At 36.3% G+C, this 18,897-nt stretch overlaps 1 protein-coding gene across 5 annotated transcripts in view; it reads right to left on the bottom strand.

Moving 5' to 3' along the window:
* The window catches only part of CADM2 (cell adhesion molecule 2), a 1,278,284-nt gene that overhangs the window by 97,531 nt on the left and 1,161,856 nt on the right, over window positions 1-18,897 (bottom strand). For all 5 annotated transcript variants that reach the window (XM_061432079.1, XM_061432159.1, XM_061431815.1 and 2 more), the window contains one exon: window positions 15,830-16,008. In XM_061432079.1, the coding sequence (XP_061288063.1) occupies window positions 15,830-16,008 (179 nt within the window). The remainder of the gene's footprint in view (window positions 1-15,829; window positions 16,009-18,897) is intronic.

Here is an 18,897-nt window from a genome sequence, read left to right as displayed (position 1 = left end):
CGGTATCACCCAGTCTCATCTTAAAGTTAGGACTTCCCTGGTGGCTCAGACGGTAAAGCGTCTGTCTACAATGCGGGAGACCCAGGTTTGAGCCCTGGGTCGGGAAGATCCCCTGGAGAAGGAAATGGCAATCCACTCCACTACTATTGTCTGGAAAATCCCATGCACAGAGGAGCCTGGTAGGCTACAGTCTATGGGGTCGCAAAGAGTCGGACACGACTGAGAGACTTCACTTTCATTTTAAAGTAGCCTTCCCTTTTTTGATGTGCCTAGTGAAATGCTACTCTCAACTTTCAGCCTTATTCCTACCTGCTCTGTAAAGACTTCCGTGATCAACTAAACCCCAACTGATTTCCTTTCTCTGAACACTCTTCACGCTTTCTGAGTTTATCTAGTGTTCCTGCATTTTGCTACCTGTATCCCTCTACCATAAAATTATGGGCTTCCCTGGTGGCTCAAATGGTAAAGAATCTGCCTGCAATGAGGGAGACCTGGGTTCACTCCCTGGTTTGGGAAGATCCCTTGGGGGAGGGCATGGCAACCCACTCCAGTATTCTTGCCTGGAAAATCCCACGGACAGAGGATCCAGGTGTATTGCCATAACAATGTTATTTTACAGTCATGACCACACTATTGTGACCCCACCCAGAGTTATGTGCCTCTCACTAGCTATATAGCTCTCTCTCTCTTTCCTTTAGTGGAGAACATCTATCAAAATACATGAGTAATATTAAGGTAAAATTTTTAAATTTTCTTTAATTAACATAGTCACTAGTACACTCAACTATTCTCTTATTAATAATAAAGTTCACAGTAAACAGAATACATACCATAGCTCTTCATGAAATTAGTGGTTGAAATCTGGGAAGCTATCACATTTACTTGGCAATTAATGCATTACTAGTTTTTTGTTTTTTTATTTATGAGTATAAAAGATGATAAGATAACAGAGGAAATAGTTATCAAATCCATGGTATATTTCAGTGCTTCCTTAGGGTACTTAGCTCTAGGCTTTGAATTTGACTGATAATTTATAAATAATGCATCTTTTGGTGGTAATAGCAATATTGTCAGTACATAGGAAATGGCATCAATTTTAAAGACATGGATTAGTAATTGAGCCTTATACATGGTGAATCTCTGCAAAAAATTATCCCTCCTCCTCTTTTTACCATTAATGAAGTAATTTTTAGGAATTTCTGCTAAGAATCTTCCAGTCTAAAAAAATAAAATTCAGCATACTGAAGAATATTACATTCCAAATGCAGTTTTTCAATGTTTTTAAAGTGTTAGAGCTCTAAATCATCATACTCAATTCAAAATAATAGAAAAAGGGTCCTTTTTCACATCCTAATGAAGGAATTCAAAAAATTCAACTGTATTTTGTTATTGGAGCTTATTAGAGCACAACAGATCCTGTATAACCTTGTCAAAATGAAATCACTTCCAACAAGCACTGTATACAATAAACTCCAGAGTATTACAGCACCTTTTTTCCAATAACGAGCTTTTCAGGTTAAAGGTATGTTCTGTTCTCTACAAATGCAGTGTACAATAATTTCTAACTTGTCAACCTGTTTTGTTTTGTGGCAGTTTCTCTTTTTAAAAATGGCATTCTGGCCCATTCAGATTGGATTTTCGAAACAAAATTAAGTCTAAAGAGTCCCAGAAGCCCAAGCTGCTTGTTTCCCTCCAAGGACTAGTATTCAATAGGGAGAAAAACTGCTACCATTTAGCCTGGTTTCCATGTGTCTACTTCCTTTCCACTTTCTGTCACTAACTCCCCTAGGTGGTCCTGGGATAATCAAGAGTGAATCCAAACCAAGGTTTATTATTGGAGATACAGAAGATCATCAGGGGAATATTGTTGGCCAGAACTCAACATATTAATATAAGAAGTATCTTTCTGATAGAAATTACTCACATTCCCTAATTTTAAAAATAATAAGGCATCTTAATTTTACCAATAATTACAGTGCCATTAGAAGCAACTGTAAGAGGAAAAGTTTACTGTATTTGCTTTTTTCGCCTGTGCAGAAGACATTTATTGTTCCCATTATGTTCAGCTACTTGTAACAGCCTATTTGGATTATAGCATAAGAATGGATAACAGCACCAAGGCTCTTACTTAAATGACAAACATGAGGTTGACAAGGTCTCAACAAGCCAGAGCTTGTCTCCTCCTCCAGAGCCATACGGTAACCTCATCTGCTTCATAAAAAAGAACCCTTTCAAAAATTAGATTTGAATGCATCCCTTTTCATTCCTCTGATAGCTTCAACTGGCCTCACATACTGAATGAAATCCTTATACAATTAAAAAAAAAAAAGGCTGAAAAATGAAAACTACTGCAATTTTAAACTGTAGGTGGCAACCAAAAGTCTTATGTAATTATAAGAAAAGTTGATGAATAATATCAGTCTGTTATTGAAAAAAAGTATACTTTTTTTCTTTAAAAATATTCTTTTACATTTCAAGCTGACAAAGGAGAGTGAAATTTAAAATGGAGGGAAAATTCCTTTGAAATGTATGATTCTATATTATTTAGCCCCACCTATTTCCATACTGGGAGTTCTTTCCTAAAAGTACTTTGTATTCAGTCGCTCAGTTGTGTACAACTCTTTGCGGCTCCATAAACTATAGCCCACTAGGCCTCTTTGTCCATGGGATTTTCCAGGCAAGAATACTGGAGTGGGTTGCCATTTCCTTCTCCAGGAAAATGACTTTACCAAAAAGTAAATCAGATGATTTGATCAAATACTTTTTAAGTTCTGTGAGGATGTCAGTTTCCTTTGGGAGACTAGTAATGCTTTCCATTAGAAGAAAAAACTTAAATCAAATATAAATATACAACAAGGAGTGGTGTGTTGTAGTAAAAGTGCAGCGCTTGAAAAATCAGGATGTTTTGATTTTTCATTTAGTTTCTGTGATAAAATAATAGAGACATTTTGCCTACAGTTTAATCCCTTTGCACCTGTGCTTCTTTATCCAAAAAAGATAGTTCAGATCTGGTCTTTTATATAAATCATTTTGGGCCAATTTCTTTATTAGTGATGAGTAACAGTTGATTTTCTAAAAGCAAACAAATTCACTCAGGAAATTTGTAGATGTGAAAAAATTGTTTATGACTTTAGAAGATTCATTCAGCCTCTAAAGATGGTACAGATTTAAAAATGCAAAGAAATTCAGTTCAGTTCAATCACTGAGTCATGTCCAACTCTTTGCGATCCCATGAACCACAACATGCCAAGCCTCCCTGTCCATCACCAACGCCTAGAGTCCATCCAAATCCATGTCCATCGAGTCGGTGATGCCATCCAATCATCTCATCCTCTTTCCTCCCCTTCTCCTCTTGCCCTCAATCTTTCCCAGCATTAGGTTCTTCTCCAGTGAGTCAGCTCTTCACCTCAGGTGGCCAAAGTATTGAAGTTTCAGCTTCAACATCAGTCCTTCCAATGAACATCCAGGACTGATCTCCTTTAGGATGGACTGGTTGGATCTCCTTGCAGTCCAAGGGACTCTCAAGAGTCTTCTTCAACACCACAGTTCAAAAGCATCCATCCTTCTGTGCTCAGCTTTCTTTACAGTCCAACTCTCACATCCATACATGACCATCGGAAAAACCATAGCCTTGACTAGATGGACTTTTGTTGACAAAGTAATGTCTCTGCTTTTTAATATGCTGTCTAGGTTGGTCATAACTTTCCTTTCAAGGAGTAAGCGTCTTCTAATTTCATGGCTGCAATCACCATCTGCAGTCATTTTGGAGCCCCCCAAAATAAAGTCAGCCACTGTTTCCCCATCTGTTTGCCATGAAGTGATGGGACCAGATGCCATGATCTTAGTTTTCTGAATGTTGAGCTTTAAGCCAACTTTTTCACTCCTCTTTCACTTTCATCAAAGGTTCTTTAGTTCTTCTTCACTTTCTGCCATAAGGTGTCATCTGCATATCTGAGGTTATTGATATTTCTCCCAGAAATCTTGATTCCAGCTTGTGCGTCCTCCAGCCCAGCATTTCTCATGATGTACTCTGCATATAAGTTAGCTTCATATTGTAAATCATATCTCTCTCAACTTCAAGATAATCTTATGTGCGCTTTGAAAAATTAATGATAACATGAATGGAATACTAAGAAATGCTAAAATAAGTGAACTTCCAGGAAACAAAAATCACTCTTCACATCAAGACTCTCGTATTTAAATATGTCATGCTTATGACTAAAATTTCTCAAACTTTCTCTGCTTGGTCCAGTTGAGAAATGTTCATTTGCTATTATGCAAAGTATTTCTGTAACTCATACTAAGTTATATATATTATATAGTATATATATGTATGTGTGTGTGTGTGTGTATATACACACACACACAGAGAGAGAGCTGTACCTCTCTTGGCTCAGATGGCAAAGAATCTGCCTGCAATGCAGAGACCCAGGTTTGATCCCTGGATCAGGAAGATCCCTTGGAGAAGGGAATGACAACCCACAGCAGTATTCGTGCCTGTAAGAATCCCATGGACAGAGGAGACTGGCAGACTACAGTCCATGAGGTTACAAAGAGTCAGACAAAACTGAGCAACTAACACACACACACACACACACACGTTACTATATATTTCTCACCATGTAGAAATATTTCTAATTTTATCTTGATTCCTCTTCCTATTTAATACACAGATTCCATGAAAGAACAACTATGGGTTCTGGATCTTGAACCAAATATCCTTAAGGTGTACCTAAGTTGTGCTACTCTACTATGTTACTAACCTTTATAAGTTGAAAAATGCTGTCATTAAATTGGAGTTTATTTCACAGCATTAATTTTGACAAATTCTAATTTTCATATACCTGTTTGTTGTCTGATCAATGCTTACGGGTAATAAAATGAATGAGTTGGAAAACTCAGCAGTGGCCACAGGACTGGAAAAGGTCAGTTTTCATTCCAATCCCAAAGAAAGACAATGCCAAAGAATGCTCAAACTACGCAAATTACACTCATCTCACAAGCTGAACCCAGGGACGGCAGAACCTGGTGGGCTGCCGTCTATGGGGTTGCACAGAGTTGGACACGACTGAAGCGATTTAGCAGCAGCAGCAGCAGCACACGTTAGTAAAGTAATGCTCAAAATTCTCCAAGCCAGGCTTCAGCAATATGTGAACTGTGAACTTCCAGATGTTCAAGCTGATTTTAGAAAAGGCAGAGGAACCAGAGATCAAATTTTGCCAACATCTGCTGGATCAAAAAAGCAAGAGAGTTCCAGAAAAACATCTATTTCTGCTTTACTGACTTTGCCAAAGCCTTTGACTGTGTGGATCACAATAAACTGTGGGAAATTCTGAAAGAGATGGGAATACCAGACCACCTGACCTGCCTCTTGAGAAACCTATATGCAGGTCAGGAAACAATAGTTAGAAGTGATCATGGAACAACAGACCAGTTCCAAATAGGAAAAGGCTTACATCAAGGCTGTATATTGTCACCCTGCTTATTTAACTTAAATGCAGAATACATCATGAGAAACGCTGGGCTGGACGAAGGACAAGCTGGAATCAAGATGGTCAGGAGAAATATCAATAACCTCAGATATGCAGATGACACCACCCTCATGGCAGAAAGTGAAGAGGAACTAAAAAGCCTCTTGATGAAAGTAAAAGAAAAGAGTGAAAGTTGGCTTAAAGCTCAACATTCAGAAAATGAAGATCATGGCATCTGGTCCCATCACTTCATGGGAAATAGATGGGGAAACAGTGGAAACAGTGGCTGACTTTATTTTGGGGGGCTTCAAAATCACTGCAGATGGCGATTGCAGCCATGAAATTAAAAGACGCTTACTCCTTGGCAGGAAAGTTATGACCAACCTAGACAGCATATTAAAAAGCAGAGACATTACTTTGTCAACAAAGGTCCATCTAGTCAAGGCTATGGTTTTTCCAGTAGTCATGTATGGATGTGAGAATTGGACTATAAAGAAAGCTGAGTGCCAAAGAATTGATGCTTTTGAACTGTGGTGTTGGAGAAGACTCTTGATTGTCCCTTGGACTGCAAGGAGATCCAACCAGTCCATCCTAAAGGAGAACGGTCCTGGGTGTTCATTGGAAGGACTGATGCTGAAGCTGAAACTCCAATACTTTGGCCACCTGATGTGAAGACCTGACTAATTTGAAAAGACCCTGACACTTGGAAATATTGAGAGCAGGAGAAGAAGGGGACGACAGAGGATGAGATGGTTGGATGGTATCACCGATTCAACGACATGAGTTTGGGTAAACTCTGGGAGTTGGTGATGGACAGAGAGGCCTGGCATGCTGCAATTCATGGGGTCACAAAGAGTTGGACACGATTGAGTGACTGAACTGAACTGAATAAAATGCATCCAAATATAATATTTAATGTTTCAATATAGAAGCTTATTTAAATGAAAATTAAAGGAGATTTGGGGAATGTTTCAAAAATATTATTATTATAGCGTTATCCTATAATTTAACAAAACTAAAAAGAGCTATTTACTAGATACTTTTTGTGCAAGTATATTAATAATAAAGAATCCTTTTGATGTATGTAATCACAAGCTGAAATCAAGATTGCCAGAAAAAATATCAACAACCTCAGATATTCAGATGATACCACTCTTATGGCAGAAAATAAAGAGGAAATAAGGAGATTCTTGATATGGGTGAAAGAAGAGAGTAAAAGAAAATGGCCTGAAACTCAACATTCAAAAATCCAAGATCATGGCAACTGGTCCCATCATTTCATGGCAAATAGAAGGGGAAAAAGTAGAAGCAGTGACAGAGTTTATTTTCTTGGGCTTCAAAATCACTTCAGACGGTGACTGTAGCAATGAAATTGAAAGACCCTTGCTTCTTGGAAGGAAAGCTATGAAAAACCTTCACAGTTATTAAAAGGCAGAGACATCACTTTGCCAGCAAAGGTCCATCTAGTGAAAGATATGGTTTTTCCAGCAGTCATGTATGGATGTGAGAGTTGGACCATAAAGAAGGCTGAGCACTGAAGAATTGATGCTTTTGAATTGTGGTGCTGGGGAAGATTCTTGAGAGTCCCTTGGACTGCAAGGAGATCAAACCAGTCAATTCTAAAGGAAATCAACCCTGGATATTCATTGAAAGAACTGATGCTGAAGCTGAAACCCCAATACTTTGGCCACCTGATGAAAAGAGCCGACTCATTGGAAAAGATCCTGATGCTAGGAAGGATTGAAGGCGAAAGGAGAAGGTGACAGCAGAGGATGAGATGGTTACATAGCATCATCAACTCAGTGGACATGAATTTGAGCAAGCTCCAGGAGACAGTGAAGGACAGGGTAGCATGGTGTGCTGCAGTCCATAGGGTCACAAATAATCAGATACGACTTAGCAACTGAACAATAACAAGTAAATCAGGGACTGATAAGCTATAATAAGGTTTGGGTTTTATACTAAGTGTGATAAAATGCTTTTGGCAAAATTTAAATAGAGTAAGACTGAAGACTATGAATATAAAATATTTATATATTGCATCCATGTGGGAACTAGATTGGAGCAGGGGAAGCAAGGAACCCATTAGCAATGTTACAATAGTCTAGGCGAGAGAGGATGGTGGAAAGGAGGAGACATACTCGGAAGATGGTCAGGAAATAGTGTCAGCAGGATATGCTGTTGAATTGGAAAGAGAGACAGAGAAAATTACAGGATAATTCTTAGATTCTGGAATAAGTACATGATCTGTTGTTACAATATTTGTAAAAACTACATTTTTGTAAGAGGCTATAAAGCAGGTTTTATGTAATACCTTCCTCTAGTTTAAAATACCATTGCTTCTAAAAAGGAATGCCAAAAATGTCCTCCCTGGGCCATTGAATACTGCTTGAATTTGCTAATGAATGAATGCATATATACTCAAGGAGAAGAGTTCCATACATTTTATAAAGCTATAATCTAGGCTTTTTTGCACATAAAAAAATCTAGAAAGCCTAAATGCCACAGGTATAATACTCTGTTCGGCTTACTTTACTGCAACCAACAGAAAAAAATCATATATAAAGAGTGCAAGAGAAAATATTTTAAATGTTGCATTTGTTGAGTGGTGAAGTCTTTCATCCCTTCAGACAGGAATGAGGGTTTTCCTCATGGACAGTTTAGTCAGTGACCCATCTAGGTACCATAGACACATTTATTGATACTGCAGAGTGGTATCTCTGAATGAATTTTTGTCTTGAAAAGTAAAACTTTATTCACTTTATGTTCATCTTAAAGAGATGGAATTTAGCCTCAGCTCCATGTTGAGTATGCTTGCACAAATCCACCTTTCAAAAAGCTTTATAATGAAAGCAGTGCCCTTGTCTCCACTATTTGATCCATTCCACTTCTCTCTGTAGAGTTCAACAGCATATTCATCCAGTCAGAGGTACGCCTTTCCCACAGGCATCACAGCTCTCCCTGCTTATTCATGTCCAGAGATGCTATGCTTTATCTCAGCGATTAAAGAAGGTACTGTTTTAAGAGTCATCCGACTAGTTTACTGTCTGGAAACTCTCAACTGAAGATGAGAGCAGTAACCATAGGGCTCTTCCATTAGTGCACTGTTTGTTGTTCCATATGGATGTCTTTTCTACCCTTTGCTTCCTACACTGTATATTTTTCCATCTATACTTCTAAAGAAAACTTCTCCAAAGGAAAATGCTCATTATGAGCACACAGAATTAATTTACCAACTGGCAGGTCTGTTTCTATATGAGGAAACAGATTTTAGCTGAATCCCTTTTGAATGTTTGCTAGGCTGTACATCTGTCCATAATCCAGTCTTCGCTTTCCTGCTCCCCACCCACTCATCTGAGCTCAAAGATTCACTCTCTTACTTTCATTCTGATCTGTATCACCTTTCCTAACAGCACAGTTAAGTTAAAAAAAAAAAAAATCGTGCAGATTCTCAGTGTTTCTCAATGTTTTGTTGCTGGATAATTATAACAGTAAATGTAGGTGTGACTGCCGACTTTTTAGTCTAGCTACATATTTACTATGAAGAACTGAGGTGCATTTTAATTTTAATTGATGAGAGTTCTTATTAGCTCTCAAAACACTGATAATCATAGCAGGAATATGTGAAGCATAAGACTAGGAAAGTATGTATACTTGCTCAGTTCTAGAGTAAGACAAATTTAGAAACAAATTTAAGATATTACTTTATAGTAGTCCTAATCTGTTTCATAATTAGTACTGCATGCATCTATATATGTATTATTTTTTTTGCTAACTTTAGAATCAGGTACTAATAACACTTAAGCAATTGAATATATACTTTGCACATTTTTTTAAATATTTGAAGGAGATAACAGATAGCTTGGAAATGTTTGTTAAAATGAAAGAAAGGCTACGCTCCATGACTCAATTTGTCTCTCTCCCATGATAAGCAAATTGACTGAAAGGAAGAATTAGCACCTAAAATGGGAAGTGAACTTGCATTTACCTATAGTCTCTGAAAGAAACAGATATCTAAATAAACAACATAGCTTCTAGGTTTGTCTTGATGCAAAAGTCTGCAAAATCTTCGTGTACAACTTTCTGTCTCTCTGCATTTCTGACATTTATTATTAACAATAAAAGCAGAGTGAAATGAAAATAGCAGTTGTATTGATTTTTCTAAGTTGTAAAGGCATATTTAATAGCTTGATGCTTTTCACTAAACCAAAACACATAGACATTTCTAGCAGTAATATTGTCTCTTACTATAAAAATTAAAAACTTGAAACACTTTGTTATAATTGTTCTTACTAGCTAATGATAAAATGTGATAGATCTTATTCTATATATGTGTTATTCTGAGGTAAATTATCCTGGAAACAAACAAAAAATCAATATCACATTTTTCACCAGTATTTATTTCAATAGATACATGAACAAATATGTAAAACAAACTGTACCTGTCGAGTGATATTTTAGGGATACAAAGCCAGCAACTGTCAGTAAACTGGTTGAGATTATATAAACAAGCTTTTTACACTATTTCACTTTCTACTATGATAATAATACTAGTTATGGAGTTTTACTTGTCATAAAGATGAAATTTGCTAGAAAAAGCAAAATATGTACATATAGAGAAAACTAAAAATGTGGAAAGGTGCAAGGTGGGCAATTTTACTCAAAATAAGAATAGCAAGAGTTAAGATAATGAAGAAGTAATGAATTGTTATAAAAGTTTATTTACATAAGTCGATAAACAATGAAGTGATGGAACAAAAACAGTGGGAAAATAGTTTTAAATTTCATATAAGAGTGATTATGGTAATGTGAAAAGTAAATTCAAAAACAGATGGGGAATATCATGAAAAACTTTCTGGAATAGTGCATCTCAACTCTGCCATGACTGTATGAGACAGCATTGAGTTGGGTCCCAGGTGGAGTGGGTTCTCCACTGAAACTCAGACTGGAATCCCTGTTACTCCCCTCTACAGTGTGGACCTGCCATAGTTAGTGCAGCTACTGGCCGAAGAAGAAATAAGTTACTCATGTCGTGTTTTTTTTTTCTACTTATATTACTGTATTTCTTCCCAAATTCTGGGAAGGGTTTTGAGACTAGAGATGATAGTAAAAGAGTTCCAACATCTCTGTCCATCTTCCATTTGTATTCTAAGATGCTGGTTATGCATTTCTCTAGCATGAATGTGCAGGGAGGTCAAAGGCATTGGAATAGTTAAGGAGGAAGAAGTTTAGGACTTGGAAAGGTAATTTGTGTTTTACACTCTTCAGAGATATTCTTTCAAACTGTTCCAGGTACTGCATATTTCTGACACTTCCAAAAGAATATTTTTAAATTAGTGGATGACAAATAAATATACGAATTTAAACTGCTTCCAAGCACAAAATAAGACTGGTATCGAATCAATTGCAATTCTTGGCAGCCGTTCTTTATGTGATGAATAGGTATCTTCTATGATCTCTGTATCTATACAAAAAGATGCAGGTCTGGGTAGTCTCTCTTTGGGGAGAGAATATTTTATCTATACTCTCTGAATTTGATGTTGCATCAGAGGAACAAGAGTAATTATAACTTCCACTCTGCTCTCTCTATATTACTAATTTGCTGTAGTGTTGATGTTTTTATCATCTTCTCTATTGCTTAGTTAATAAGAATATAGAATTTCCTCATTCTTTAATTTAATTTAATTTATGCTCTGGGTACCACTCAGGGAAGATTATGGACAGCAAACTGAACACAACTCTTGGGTAAATTTTATACCAGAGGATTGGATTGAGATTGCCCTTGGTATCATAAGACTACTCAGTCAGTCAGTTCAGTTGCTCAGTTGTGTCCAACTCTTTGCAACCCCATGGACTGCAGCATGCCAGGCTCCCCTGTCCATCAGCAACTGCTGGAGCTAACTCAAACCCATGTCCATCAAGTCAGTGATGCAGTCCAATCATCTCATCCCCTGTCATCCCCTTCTCCTCCTGCCTTCAATCTTTCCCAGCATCAGGGTCTTTTCTAATAAGTCAGTTCTTCGCATCAGGTGGCCAAAGGATTAGAGTTTCAGCTTCAGCATCAGTCCTTCCAATGAATATTCAGGACTGATTTCCTTTAGGATGGACTGGTTGGATCTCCTTGCAGTCCAAGGGACTCCCAAGAGTCTTCTCCAACACCACAGTTCAAAAGCATCAATTCTTCAGCGCTCAACTTTCTTTATAGTCCAACTCTCATATCCATACATGACTACTGGAAAAACTATAGCTTTGACTAGATGGACATTTATCAGCAAAGTAATGTCTCTGATTTTAATAAGCTATCTAGGTTGATCATAGCTTTTCTTCCAAGGAGCAAGTGTCTTTTAATTTCATGGCTGCAGTAACCATCTGCAGGGATTTTGGAGCCCCCCAAAAATAAAGTCGGTCATTGTTTCCATGGTTTCCCCATCTATTTGCCATGAAGTGGTGGGACCAGATAGCATGATTTTAGTTTTCTGAATGTTGAGTTTTAAGCCACACTCCTCTTTCATTCTCCTCTTCCACTTTCATCAAGAGGCTCTTCAGTTCCTTTCACTTTCTGCCATAAGGGCGATGTCATCTGAGTATATGAGGTTATTGATATTTCTCCTGGAGATCTTGATTCCAGTCTGGGCTTCAATCAGTCTGGTATTTCTCATGATGTACTCTGCATATAAGTTAAATAAACAGGGTGACAATATATAGCCTTGACGTATTCCTATCCCGATTTGGAACCAGTGTGCTGTTCCATGTCCGGTTCTAACTGTTGCTTCTTGACCTGCATACAGATTTCTCAGGAAGCAGGTAAGGTGGTCTGGTATTCCCATCTCGAAAAATTTTCCACACACAGTTTGTTGTGATCTACACACTCGAAGGCTTTGGCGTAATCCGCAAAGTGGAAGTAGATGTTTTTCTGTAATTCTCTTGCTTTTTGGGATCCAGTGGATGTTGGCAATTTGATTTCCGGTTCCACTAGCAATATTATAATAGTAAAACTCTGATTTATTATATCTATGTAACTGGCACTGGTAGACACTTCTATTTGTGTTGTATGCCATTTGTTTATGAATAATCCAGGAGTACTAATGTTACTCTTTTTTTTTTAATTCCAGACACTTGAGCCATGTTGTTACAAACCCTGACATTTACACTATTGTATATTCATTCTCCTAGAGTTCTATGATTTTTGTACTATACTTACTGAATGCTTATTTTCCATGTTTAAACTCCTTGAGTGCTATTCACTTTTGTTCCTATAGTGAATTTGCACTCAGTGGATAAATGCTAAATGTTTATTTGGTTACTGAAGAAATGTTTCTGTTGATCTGAGTTCTTCAAATAACAAGAACAGCAATAGAACAACATACCATTAATATGGACGTAATTAACCATTTAAAAGAAATAAATAGCATGATAACAATAACAATATGAGACTAACTTCAATATTTTTACATAGCAGCAGAAAACACAAAACTATTGTGGTCACAGGAATTAATAGTATAACAATGGCTAGCAATTTAACAGATTAATGTTTCCACTGCTGAGCTTGTTAATGAAAAATGCTATTTTTTTTTTCTAATGGGATCTCTACAGTACAAATGTTTCAAAAGTGCAATGCTTTATCTTACAGGTACTTGTATATTGAATTTTGTTAGGCCTTTCACTGAGAATGAGATTCAGACTGGTAGTTTCAAATTACTGTCTGTAGTTCTAATGCTTTAATTTCCAAAGGGGTCATTATAAGGAATGAGGGGGGTGGGGACCCTCCAGTGTTGTTGACACAAAATGTCAGTGCTGTTAACAATTAGATGTGAAAACATTTAAATAATGCTCTTGCACTGACACCCAAAGAATAAAATCTATTAGGATGGCATCTAGATAGCAGATGATTTCACAGCAAAGTGCTCCGACCTTCATCAAGTTAAGAATCAATAGAACTTAGGTAACTGTGGTAGAGTCAAAGATGGTCTCAGCTCATGAAAGGCCCTTCTGTGCTAGAGCTAAATTAAATTATCACAGCTAATGCAAAATCAAACTTGGTGTAAAAGATAAAAGGGTAAAGTTCTCACAAATAATCATTTATCACTCCATTCTGAAATGCATATAGCATTCATTATAGATCGAAATGCCACTCAAATTTCATCATTGAGTCGGGTTTTGAAACAGCCAAACCATTAATAGAAGAGAGTAGCTTTTTATATTTATACAACCAGTGACTAATGAGGCATTATACCCTGTGTGCAAAGGAGAGAAAAAAACCAAAACTTTATTTTGTAATGAACCCAATTGGAGCCCTTTTAAAACACAGTGTAATGTGGTTTCACTGTTTCATCGAGCCTCTCATTACTTGTGTCAATAATCCTAGGTAAACCAGTGTTGAACTTCACAGCATTTATCTAGCAGCGTGAATAGCACTAATCTATGGGGTGCTTTTCATGAACTGTAGTTCAAAAAGCAAAGCCAAAAATGACTTCTTACAAAGTGCTCAGAGAAATATTTATTAGAAATATGTCAACTGCCAACTACCTAAAGGTAGCTTGTCTCTTTAGGAAATCATACTGTTGGCTACCTTGCAAACACTGAGAAAACATATGAATTTTCCCCTACTTGAATTACTTAAAAAAAATGAATGACATATTTTTCTACAAAGTATATTATTTCTTCTGTCACTTCCCTTCTAATTGTCTATATTTTTATGTCACATCGCTTTCAACATGTGACATGCTATGCAACATCCCTCAGTTTCCCCAAAATTGTGAGGTGAGACCAGCACTTGAAGTTGAGGGTGAATCAGACTTCACTTCCATGACTGTGGTATCTAAACATCCTGGTCAGCAGGAACTGTGAGTGACTCCTGGATCCTGCTCTAAGGATCTAACTTATCTTCTTGACACACTCAGGGTTGTTATATTCTCTCTGGCAGTGAGCCTGGCAGGGTTTGTCTACAGGGGGTTACCACATTTAATTCCAATTTATCAGTCTAACTTGATCAGGCTGAACTTTCCCCAAAACTGAGATTTGCACAATTCATGAGATACCATAAATTACTCTCTCAGCTCTCCTGTTTTCAACATGTTTATATGTGGAAAGTCTACTCAGCACAAGCCGTTGTTTACCTTCAAGAGCAAATTGTTGCTAAGAACTGAGAAATGGTAGACACTAAAGCAATTCGAAAATAAGACAGTTTTGTAAATTGATTCAATATATTATTTTGGCCTGTATCATAACAACATAAGTATCTTTGGAAAAACAAACAGGGTTATTTTTCCCCTAAAATTAAATCACTTTACAAAGAATTAGAACTTATCCCCCAAATTCCTCTTTTTGGAAAGTTATAGAATTAATCCATGTTTCTTACAGTTATTTCATACGTATATTCATGAGTAACATTTCAAATAAATGTACTCTGTAACTTCTAAGATCCACTAGATTTATTACAGCTTTGTATAGATTTTACACAATACTCATTCAAATACTGTAACATTATGTAGAACATATTAGTTTTAGAAAATGTTTTCTTGGTGAAATATACAAGAAAAATCTTACATTCTATAATGCTTTTTTTCTCTTTGAGGTTCACATTGTACCCTGTAAATAAACTCTGAGAAGTCTTGAAATAAAGAAACATGACTAACTTCATTTATTGTGATATTTACCAATTTCATAAAAGTTCATCTTCATTTAACAATATGTTAAAGCTACTTCATGAACAATCTGTCCTGACTTTTGGAGTTTACAGAAAATAGAAATTCTCTCTAATCTTGGGAATTGGCATGTCTTTTTGCAATTTTGCCTATATTTACTCAAAATATGAGACTAATGAGAGGAGGAAAAAAATGTTTGTGGGCGTTTTAAATTATTATGCATGAGAAATTAGTGCAGGTGTCATTAGTACTGTATACCTCTGTCTCTGCTGCATCTTGATGACCTACTATCATTCTTTGTAAAACTACTAATAGTGATTATAAAACATGCTTTTATGATAATTTCCAAAATTAACTTAAGGAAAGTTTTCATGATTCTGATTTATTATTAAAAGCATTTATTTGTAAAGCATAAAGAAAACCATTAATATGATTTACTAGTCACCATCAAACAATACACAGTATATTTGCAATTAAAAAATCATTTACAAAACAGTTTTTATTTCCTAATATATGCTTTAATTTTATGTTATTATTTTGATTCAAAACATATTAATTGTGAACCTTGGAGATATTTATACTTATGAGAAGTTCTTCTGAAAGAAAATGAAAACCTGTTTAAATGTGTTTAGTATTATAAAGATTTTGATATATTTTAGCAGTTTTTCAGGTCATTCATTCTTACATGCATAATAATGTCAAAAAGGTACTCACCATGTACAATGAGAACGTACTCTGCACTGCTTTGGCCAATAGTATTTGTAGCTTCACATCGGTATGTACCATTATCCGTTTTGTTGAGGAAAAGAATGTTTAGCTCCCTACCACTCACAACCATTCGGTCAGGATCTGGTAATTCTCCACCATCCTTTGTCCACAAAACAGGTTCTGGCCTATTGGATTTAAACATACATATAGACAAAAAAAAAAAGAAAAAATATATATATATATACGAAATGTTACATGTGACTCAAATAAATCAAACAGTTTCTATTTAACACCCATTTTGTGGATAGCAATGTGCTTGCTAATTTCTGTGCTATGCTGTACTTAGTCATTCAGTCGTATTGACTCTTTGTGACCCCATGGACTGTGGCACACCAGGCTCCTCTGTGCATGGGATTTTCCAGGCAAGAACACTGGAGTGGGTTGCCATGCTCTTCTCCAGGGGATCTTCCCAACCCAGGGATAGAACCCAGGTGTCCCACATTGCAGGCAGATTCTTTACCATCTGAGCCACCAGGGAAGCCCTGCTAACTTCTATAAGACACCAAAAGAACCATAATACACTCACTCAGAAGATTTGGAGATATAACAATTATAATTTAATTCTTTTCTCCTTAACAAAAGAGAGATATATTAAGGAACTAATTAGTGGAGTCATTAGAGTAGTCACCAATAGACTACAGGTCCTGGGACCAGATTCTGTGGCTAAATCATTCGTACCTACTGGCTTCTGGAAGACTGCCTTTGGGCTATTGGAGCAGACTTCCACAGAAGTACCTGGAATTATACCTTTGCATTTGGGGCCACCATAATGGCACAACTTTGCCTGAAACCACCTGAAACTTCTCCCTCTTACCTTTCTTATTTTCTCATGTCCCTAGAGGCTTTTATTCCTGAAAGTACTCTTTTTATTTGCCTTAGTTTTATTGAGATATAATTGACACATAACATTAAACTAGTTTAAGGTACACAGAATAATGATTTGATATATATATATATATATATAAATGTTGAAATGTGATTGCCACAATAAATTTACTTAATACCCATCACCTCACATAGTTATAATTTTTTTATTTTGATGAGAACTTTTAAGATCTACTCTCTTAATACCTTTTATGATCAAATATTATTAATTACAGTCAGCATACTATACATTATATACTCAGAACTTACCTTATAACTGAACTTTTGTACCTTTAAACCATGTTCACCCATTTCCCCGACCCCTACCCCTGCCTCCAGCCACTTTTATTCAACATTGTACTGGGATTCCTAGCCATAGCACTTAAGCAGGAAAATAAATAAAAGACAACCAAGTTGGAAATGAAGAAGTAAAACTGTCTTCATTTGCAGATGACATGAGAACATATATTAGAGAAGGAAATACAACCCACTTCAGTATTCTTGCCTGGAGAATCCCATGCACAGAGGAGTGTGGTGGGCTACATGGGGTCACAAAGACTTAGACATGACTTAGCAACTAAACAGAGGAAGCTCTAAAAATTCCACTGAAAGAACTGCTAAAACTAATAAATGAATTTAAAGTTACAAGATACAATATGAATATACAAAAATCAATTACATTTATAAACGCTATCAATGAAACATTGGAAACAGAAATTAAGAAAACAACCTCTTTTACAATTGCATCAAAAAGAATAAAATACTTACAAAGAAAACCTGACCAAGAAAGTGAAAGATCTATACACTGAAAACTATAAGATATTAATGAAAGAAACTGAAGAGGACAAATAAATAGAAAAATAATCTGTGCTTATAGATTGAAAGAATTAGTATTAAAAGTCCATTGTACCCTAAGCAATCTGCAAATTTAATGTAATCTTTATCAAAATTCTAATGGCAACTTTTCATATAAAAATGACAAACAATCCTAAAATATGTATGGAACAACAAAAAGCCCCAAATAGGCAAGTAATCCAGAGAAGGCAGTGGCATCCCACTCCAGTACTCTTGCCTGGAAAATCCCATGGATGGAGGAGCCTGGAAGGCTGCAGTCCATGGGGTCGCTGAGGGTCGGACACCACCAAGCAGCTTCACTTTCACTTTTCACTTTCATGCATTGGAGAAGGAAATGGCAACCCACTCCAGTGATCTTGCCTGGAGAATCCCAGGGACGGGGGAGCCTGGTGGGCTGCCGTCTATGGGGTCACACAGAGTCGGACACGACTGAAGCAACTAAGCCATAGCAGCAGGCAAGTAATCTTGAGAAAGGGGAAAAAAGCTGGAGGTTTCACACTTCCTGATTTCAAATGATATTTCAAAGATGTAGTAATTAAAACAGTATGATATTGGTAAAAATACAGACCCATAGATCAATGGAAAAGAAAACTCAAAAATAAAGTCACGCATATATAGTCATTTAATTTTTTACAAAAGAAGCAGGAATATTCTATGCAAAAAAGGCAGTCTCTTCAGTAAATGCGGCTGGAAAAACTGAATAGCCACATACAAAAGAATAAAACTGGGCCTCTGTTTTACATTATAAAAGTCAACTCAAAATGTGTTAAACACTTGAATGTAAAACTGGAAACCTAAAACAGGAAAGAAGATCCTTGACATTGATCTTGGTGATGATTTTTTTTTGGATTTAACACCAAAAGCAAGGGCAACAAAATAAAAAAAATAAATAAACATATGGGAACACTCTAAATTAAAAAGCTTCAGCATAGCAAAATAAACCACTTAAAAAATGAAAAGCAACCTATGGAAAGAGGGAAGTTATTTGCAACTATTATGTGTAGGTAAATAAGATAAAGAGTAAATATCCAAAATAAAGAAATAACTTACACAAGTCAATAACAAAAAATGACCTGATTAAAAATAGAGAACTGGGAGATATTTTTCCAAAGAAAACATACAAATGGACAACAGGTACATGAAGAAATGTTCATCATCATTAATAAACAGGGAAATGCAAATCAAAGCCTGAATGAGATAACACTTACATGGCTATCTTCATAAAGACAAGAAATAATAATTGTTGAGGAGGATATGGGAAAAGGAAACACTCCTACATCATTAGTGGGAATATA

This window comes from Bos javanicus, chromosome 1, assembly GCF_032452875.1.
Source record: "Bos javanicus breed banteng chromosome 1, ARS-OSU_banteng_1.0, whole genome shotgun sequence".
NCBI classification, from domain to species: domain Eukaryota; kingdom Metazoa; phylum Chordata; class Mammalia; order Artiodactyla; family Bovidae; genus Bos; species Bos javanicus.
The sequence above is the reverse complement of the archived record's forward strand: the minus strand, read 5'-3'. Positions and strand labels throughout refer to the sequence as shown.